The sequence below is a fragment of the Bemisia tabaci genome, chromosome 6 (genome assembly GCF_918797505.1).
Source record: "Bemisia tabaci chromosome 6, PGI_BMITA_v3".
NCBI classification, from domain to species: domain Eukaryota; kingdom Metazoa; phylum Arthropoda; class Insecta; order Hemiptera; family Aleyrodidae; genus Bemisia; species Bemisia tabaci.
In genome coordinates this window covers 15,044,533-15,053,294 of record NC_092798.1, presented here as the reverse complement: position 1 = coordinate 15,053,294, position 8,762 = coordinate 15,044,533, and the positions used below count along the sequence as shown (strand labels likewise).

The 8,762-nt window shown below is 37.0% G+C and overlaps 1 protein-coding gene across 1 annotated transcript; it reads left to right on the top strand.

The window, feature by feature from the left end:
- The first annotated feature begins 149 nt into the window (after positions 1–149).
- On the top strand, positions 150–8,106 carry Fnta (farnesyl transferase alpha). Its single transcript, XM_019061007.2, has 8 exons — positions 150–451; positions 1,676–1,865; positions 2,428–2,551; positions 3,789–3,884; positions 4,588–4,722; positions 5,494–5,700; positions 6,421–6,604; positions 7,365–8,106. The coding sequence occupies exons 2-8, from the start codon at positions 1,688–1,690 to the stop codon at positions 7,491–7,493; spliced, it is 1,053 nt and encodes a 350-aa protein (XP_018916552.2). The 5' UTR covers positions 150–451; positions 1,676–1,687; the 3' UTR covers positions 7,494–8,106.
- The last annotated feature ends 656 nt before the right edge of the window (positions 8,107–8,762 follow it).

The window sequence follows — 8,762 nt, the reverse complement described above, 5'->3', positions numbered from 1 at the left end:
TACATGAACACCTGACCTGTGCACCTGATTGACGTAACCCTGACGTAATCTGTAAACGTAATCCTTCTTCTTGCATTGTTCTGATGCGCCCTCGAGGGTTCGTTGCCTCGAGGCCGAACGCCATCAGCCATCATGTTGAGAATATTTTGAGGTTATGTTTATATTGTCAACTTACTTAAAGTTTTAAATTGAGCATACATCCTATTTCAGACAAGAGAATCTAGTGTTGCGTACATTTAGTATTAAAGGAAAGTCAGTTAACTAGCGTGAACTCTATCGTCGAAACCAAATTTCAGGGACCATCGAAGAGAATATCTCAACAAAAGAGGAATTTGTAAATCAATTTCTCGTCGACAACAAGACTTTACGCCCAAGACCCATACGTTTGCAGTTTGCTTTGAAAATTTCCTCTTGAGTTTTTGAATTCAGCATTGCTAGAAAGAGCTATCAGGTGAGTCACTGGATTTTTAAAGTCCCTTAATTTTCTTAAAATTTCAGAAAAAGATCAAGTTTGCTGATATTGTTTTGCAAGCGTTGTCTTCATGTAGGATGACAGAACTGGGGAAAGAAAAGAAGAGACAAACTAGGTTTGTCCATACTTAACCGATTCTCTCAATTGATACTTGGCATTGATACTGAATGATTACACTACTAAGTGGTAGTGGCCCTCAGACCCCAGCATCAATGGTATCAATCCTTTCTTTTTGCTCATCTACGGCAAGTTGCAGTCTAATTTGCTACTAAGAATACCTAAGAACACGGCTGCGGCTCAACTATTTTGATGCTGTTGATGGGCATTTATGCATTCCAAATTATTTATAAGCTAGTATCAATACGTCAGCTTACTACCAGTTTCAATGCTGAGTGTCGATACCAGAATCAATAATAAGTATCGACATCCCTAAGACAAATGTCGTATCAACCTGAGTGCATCAATCATCAGTTTGCTTATTGGTTACCCCAAACTGATGTTGAACAATGCCATTCTTGCATTGACATTTGTCTCTTCTTTTATTTCCTCAGTTCTATGTCAGCTTTTCTTTCTTCCAATCTTAATGGCTCTCAGTTTTGTGAGTAATGATTCATCTGGACAGAATCATTTTACCTGTATTTACATCATTTGGACATATTTCTGCCAAACGGAACTATGTGCATTATGACATGAGCCCTGTTATACACGTATTCTGATGGGTCTCAGGGCTTACATCTTAATGCACATAGTTCCGTTTGACAGAAATACGTCCATTTACCAAGATTCTCATCACATGGATCTCTGGTGGATCCTGAATCAAGGTGCTAAAATTGCAAGCAGGGATCTGCATGTTTGTCTTTGAAAAATGCAGATCAAAATCTACAAATACAGCATCTGAAGATATTTCATCCCTTCCATTGTAGAAGCAGTAACATATCAACAGTTTTCAAGCCAGACCTTTCATGTCCCTCTATGTAATGGCACCTGCTGTCCAAAATTTGGGCATCAAAATTTTGCCCCCCCCCCCCCCCCCCCCAATACTGTGATTAATGAATGATCAAAATTTCAACGGAACAGGAAGAGCTAAAGATATACCATTTTCAGCCTCTGATACCTTCTTTTCTTAACAGTGAGCCTGTCAGGCATTACTGATTTTCTTTACCTGATTGTTGTTCAAGTATCCACTCTCTAAAATTTTTGCAGGCTCTTGCTTCAATGAGTGCAGCCACTGAAATGGATGACAAAGTCTCAGGTTTGAGGGATCACAGTAGCACGGAAGATCTTTCGGAAGAATCCGTGCTCATCCGAGACTGTCCAGAGTTCAGAGATGTCGAACCAACTCCTCAGTTTGAGGGGCACGCACCGGTGGCCAGTATTGCTTACTCGGAGAGTTGTAAGTGATACCAGATTATCTGCTTTTAATTTGAAATTAAGGAGCTTTCTGGAAAAAGAATTTAATATCTTTCTCTGTAAATTTAGTCTTTGAACTCTCTGAGCTTTACTGTGTCTTAGAACACAATTTCAGATCGATTCGCCAGTTTTTAGGGGCCAGAGATCATTTTTCAATGACATGGTTGCTGATTCCAGGGTTTTTTCTGGAAGGCATGGTCATACTTTTTCATCTGAAACTCTACTCTTTTGGTTTACCAAATTGAGATGGAAAATTTCTTAAAAAAATTCAGTTCTACATTGAAAATTATGCCCCGCTAATTGTCTCAGATTTCATAAATGTGTGTCAGTGAAATTTCAGAAGCTTGTATTGCATTTTTTACCTAAAACTTATTCCACTGCGCAACAACTTAATAATTAGGATATTTGTATAGTGGATTTCATATTGATTCGTTAAGTTAATCACACTATTTTACTTTAACATGGAAGGTTAAAGTTCCCCTCCTACTTTCATCAAAGTTCGCTAATTTTAATGACCATTATTTATGTTTCTGTTTTTGTTTCAGTCAAAGATGCCCATGATTATTTACGCAGCCTTTTAAAAATGGGAGAGTTATCAGAACGAGCTCTAAAACTAACAGAAATAGCTTTAAACATAAATGCTGCTAATTATACCACTTGGAAATATAGGTAAATTCAAATATTTGTGTCTTTTGTCGTTTAAAAGTTTCCTACCTTCATTTTTGCTCACTTACCATGGTTCACTGTGATAAAGCACAAGAGACAATATATCTGTTACAGAATCGCTATCACTTTGAAACTGAATTTATTCGAAGAAAACATACTCAAGCTATGCATTTTCTTCTCCTATTTTGATGAACACTCCTCAGCCATGAAGAAATGCTTGGAATTATTTGAGGTTGAGTTTTGCTCCTGCGCTGCCCTCAGATTAAATAGCAAATGTTTTTTTTCAGTCAAAGTTTGCCTGAACAGATATCAGCGCATTCAACAAAAAGTGGTTTCGGAAACACTGCCACAACGTCACTGTTAAAATGAACATTGTTGCAACATCTTCGAAATGCCATTTTTTGCAGTTACCGGATAGAAAAGTTCATAAATGGACCTGTTGCAAACTTTTGCTAGAGTAAAAATAAGAGTTGTTCCTTACAGATAATGTCTCAAAAATCATGGAGAGTGCATCGGCAAACTCTGAAATACACTCCTAACTTCACCATGTACGTAAGAAATTTTCGTTTTTTTAAGCTTCCTGTTTCCTAAAGGATACTACGGCATAGGTGAACATTTTGTTAGAGGAGTCGTTCCATTTAATCTCTCCTCAACATGGCCGACGCTTCCGCGCGCAAGTTGAGGAGAGCACGAGGTCAATCAAGGCGGATATCTACCAACCGAGAAAAATATGAATATAAACACGCCGATTGTTATCAGGTGGTTAGAAGTTAGAATCATCGTCCCGTCACATGTGTTTTGACGGATTGTCGTCGGCTATGTTGAACATTGCGTGGTATCATTGTTAGCAGGGGTTGGATCAAATGACTCCACTAACGAAATATTCACCTACGCTGTGGTATCGTTTTTGAAGCTCGAAGAAACGCAAATTTTTTATGCAAATTGTAAAGTAAGGAGTGCATTTCAGACTTGACCGATGCGCTCATCATGATTTTTGAGACATTTTCCTTGAGTTGCAACTCTTATTTTTGCTCTAGCAAAAGTTTGCAACAGGCCCATTATCTGGATCACTTATCACATGAAACTGAAATAGAATTTACATCTGCCACATATCTCACAGTTTGTCCTTTTTTAAATTTATGTAGTGTAGTTGATATTATTTTGGAACTTAGTTAGAACTGATCCCTCCCCTTTCCCACTAGAAAAAAAATAATTAATTTTCCATCATTGCTTTTTTCAGGAGAGATATCCTACGCCACCTAGGAACAAATACTTTAGAAGAATATGATTACATCAAAATGATGATACCAGATAATGCCAAAACTTATCAAGTATGGTAAGTGAGCTGTTATTTTAAATCCTACTCACTCCTTAGCCTGTTGCAAATATGTCTATTAATATTCAGTAACTATCCTCTAGACATGTATCTACCATGTATTATTAAAGTAATAAACACAAGACTAGAAAATGGAAGGTAGATACTGTCTAGCCTGAAGAACATATTATTAAAGTAATAAACACGAGAATAGAAAATGGAAGGTAGATACTGTCTAGCCTGAAGAACAAGTGGCATTGAGGATCTCTTTTGGCTTCACACGGACGTCGCTAAGAATTTCATACTTTTAAAGCACTAGTCATAGTTAGTTTATATGAAGCCGTGTATGTAAGAACAGTGAATGTGGCATTTTTAAGTTTTGAAAAAAAACAGGCATTTTCAAGTTTTGAGAAAATCGCATTTTAAGTTTTCAAAGCTGTGCATCTCTTTCAGTTTTTTTTTTTTTTTTTTTTTTTGCCTGTGATCATGAAATCTTCAAAACAAACCAAGGAAAAAAAGGAAACAAGGAAACCAATACACATTTTGCCATGAAATCAGGCAATTTTCCATAAAATCAGACATTTTTCTAAGAAGCCAAAATGCCACATTGCGGCGAACTGTTGACGTTTTGGAACTTCTCGCCACCTTTCATTTTGTTAAAGTTACCTCTTTGATCTGCCATAAAATATGTGCTCTGATAGATTTTGCTCCTCTTATTTGGCAGGCACCACTGTCAGAAAATTTTAGAATGGATCGGTGAACCAATGGATATACTGGAGTTCATTGAAGAGGTTCTGAAACAAGATAGTAAAAATTATCATGCATGGCAGCTGAGGCAATGGGTACTGCTGCATTTCAAGTAAGTGTTATCAATTTTAAAATATGCCATGCTTTCGTCATAATAGACTGATTCAGTGGCTATTTAATTTGTCGTACATTACAGTTTGATGGATCCATTACAAAGAAAACATACTTAATCTCATTGTAGGTATTTATGCAGGGTATTTGAGCAGGTTCAAGTTTTTCTCACAATTGAAAAGTCTTGTGTCCAAGGGGTCTAAATTGAATTATGATTCAGATAGATTTAAGCAAAATTAGCCTAAGTCCATCAGCAGTCAGCAGTCTAATTACTGTAATTAACTGACAAGGCGTTAGACAAAGTAGACAAAGAGAAAATGGAGCGATCCTATTGGTGGAAGCAGATGGTTGCAATGGACAAAGGCAGTAGGTAGTAAGGAGGTAAGAAGGCAGTAATAGATCAACAACAACCCATGAGAGACCCTGTAGCTAGCCCATTATCATTTCCCTCAGTCTACGACAACTACTCATTTCAACCAATAGGGGCCAGGCTCCCCCTGGACCCCTCCCCCCCTTTCTACACTAACGACCTTTATATACCCTAGCGTTGAACCAATATACTTTCCTAATAAATTTTATATTTTTTTTATCGTATTCTACATGATTCTGCAAGTTTATCAGTGCCCACAAGATTGTTTATTTACGTCAGTGCTAGATGCCAATAAGCAGGGAGATGAAATATAAGAGTTGGGCTCAGCAACTCATCAATTTCACTGTTCATTTATTTTTTAACCATGAAATTTTTGTTTGTTAAATCTTAATTTTTCTATAGATTTTCAGGAACAGCCGAAGAGATTGCATTCGTTAGTAAAATGATTGAAGATGATGTCCGCAATAACTCAGCATGGAATCATCGGTACTTCGTCATCCACACATTATCAGAATTTACTGACGCTGTTTTTAGTGCAGAAATTGACTACACTATCAGCAAAATTAAGCTAGCAACCAATAATGAAAGTGCTTGGAACTATTTAAGAGGGTAGGTATTGTTCAGTTGAAGACTGATATCTTTAATAATTTTTTATTGTGACAAACCTGTTGATCTGCTTGATGTCCAATCGGCCACATCTCCGTCTTGTCAGTGCATTAGGCTTGTTAACCACCCTGCAGTGGTTTTGCTGCAGGCAGTGTCATCCCATGTTCTACCAATGGATGGCAGGCCTCACCAGGAAGTCTTTCCATATGTTCTCGATGTTCTCTCCCTTAGGAGAATCCATATTTCTTCATTTTTATTTTTGATTTGCAAAAAAAAGAATAACTTTTCTGTTTTTTGAAGATTTTTTTATTTATTTTTTGCTGAGGTTCCAGTCGGTAAATTTTCCATTTGAGCATTCTAGCTGCTTTATGAGAGCAGTATTAAACTTTAACTGACCCTCTTGTCAGCATCATATCAATTAGCCTTTGTTTGCCAATCTTATTAGTATTCTAAGTGGTGAACAAGGAGTCCTAGTGGTATTCAGTAATTTTTTTTTACTCTCTCTCAGATATGTTCAAACATTGCAATAGAGGTACACATCTCTCTATTTCAGCAATCAATGTGCATTTTCGTATTTTCACCATCAATAACCTCCCCCTTTCATGATGAATGAAACCTCTGCTCTGCTGGAGAATTTGCCTCTCTCAGTGTCTTTTTTTTTGCCATTGCCTTAGCCAATTTTCTGTACCTAGTGTGTATCATTGTTGGCTTTTTGTTTCCCAGTACCCTGGCACAAAAAGGTCAAGGACTAACCCATACGGAGGTAGAGAAGTTGACCGAACTGTTGTACAGCCGTGGATGTCGCTCCCCACAGGTGCTCATGTTCATGGCAGACAAACTTAGAGAAGATTGTGAAAAAGCAGATGCATCAGATGATATAGGAGAAAAAGTTCGTTTGTGTTCTGAGGTAAGTTAAAAGACTCAAGTTGGTTATATTCGTAACAAAATTTTGCACAACTCTCGATAAACCTGTTAAAATTGTCTAATATCAACTTTCAAGTGAGAAATAAGTGCATATAGCTTACATTAGATTAATACAAGTTGAAACCACCCGCCCATCAGAAAACCTAAATCACCTTCCAGTAATACCATGATTATCCCGCATCAGTGTCGGAAGCTTTTTTTCATGCTGTTTCTTTTTTATTTCTATGTGTATTGTTTTCTCGTGATTTCTAACTTCTTCTGCATGTTTTCAATTATCTGACATTTTCTATATTTGGCACAGGCCCTCACCACAAAGCACTGGATAATGCAGGTATCAGAGGTGTTATCAGCTAAGTTGGCACGCGTTTATATTCTGTTTGCAAGCGGCCACGATGCAGTTGTCCAATAGTGATTGAGGATTGACGTGTTGACCGATTGCTTACAAGTGGAAAGTAAACAAATGCCAACTTATCTGACAACACCTCCACTGAATTTCATATCGGTCAGGATTTTTAGATCGGTATGTTCACCAACGGCTCTGCATACAGAGGTCAGAGTAACTGTCCTTTTGGAAATGTTCGTCACTGAATTAAATTATATTTTTTCGTGGAGTCCATTTGCTTTATCTTTCTTACAACATTACTTTTTTTTGCATTGCTCTATTATGTCCAAACAGATTCAAATCTTTTTCATCTAAATAATTGTTATCAGTTCTAATCATGATTCTTTTTAATTTGTTTCAGTTGTATGAGGTCTTAGCAAATAAATGGGATAAAATCCGCTGTAGGTATTGGACGTATTTGTCTCAAGAGTTCTCCGCAGAATTCGGATCCAGAATAGGCTCAAATGAGAAGACTGAAGTAGCCTCGTAGTACCCTGCAACTACACAAGTTCTAGGATTGTCTTATTGGTTGTATTCTAACCCTATTGTTGTGTTTCCTTCTCAAACATTCTCATAATGTCGGAGAATTCGCAAAAAATTGTATGACCAATTGAATTGTATAAAATTGTTAAATGAAAATTGTAAAGAATCAACAAATTGAGTCTATAGAAAAATTTTAATTAATTTAGTTAAAATCAGTCTAATTAAAATGATCAAAACCCAGAGCCATTGTTCTTCAGCGGGCCGATTATTGAAATTGATAGACAAAGCTATAGACAAAGAAGACATAGGGGGTACAAAGCAATCCTGTTGGTTGAAATGGGTGGTTCTCATAGACCAAGGGGGAAAATGATAGACTAACTGTCTGGTCTCTCGTGGGTTACCGTTAGTTAGTCTATTACCTACCTCCTTTGTCCATTGCAACCACCCGCTTCTACCAATAGGATCCCTCCAAATCCTTTCTGTCCTCTTTGTCTATTGCTTTGTCTATCAATTTCAATAATCAGCCCACAGAGAGAGAGAAGGAAACAATTTAAAATGTTTCAATACATAATAGAGTTTCTCATTTCTATTCCAAGGGGAAGCCTCCCATGATCAACGAAGTGATTTTCAACTTTAACTTTATTTAAGTTAACTTGAATTTGAACATTACTAACTCAGATCCGCAGTCGGCGCATATGTATTGCTGAGGCTAAATTTTTTTATTCATTATTTAATTTGTAATATTTGGTTTTGAAAACAACTCCAACCATTAAAGTCTGGAAACAAATAAACAATAAGATTAACAATGAACTATCGGGTTGAATTTTCTGAAACCCTCTGATACTAATACTACTAGGCAGTATTTGAGAGCAGTTGAAAAGGCTGACAATTTTGACAATGAAATAAGTAGCTTTTAATTTTTTTACTTAACTTATCTAAGTAGGGAAAGGAGGAGTGACATGATAAGTTGACAGTGGTTGTTTAAAAGTCTTTTGGCCATGTTTATTTATGGGATTGCAAGAAAAATCAAAGAGTAGACAAGCAACCAGAATTCTGATGCAATATGAAAGGTTCTTAGTTACCTGACCATTCCAAGCTTAACTTACTTCAGATGAATCTTCAGTGCAAGTTCTGAAATCAGCGATCACAAGAGATTTTTGACATCCCGTCACAATTTCAGAGAGCTGCTCTGCACAGCTTTCACTGTTGAGATGAGGATGAGGTGGTGTTCCAACGATCCGTCGCCATCCATGGCAAATTTTTCAGGAGATTGGTT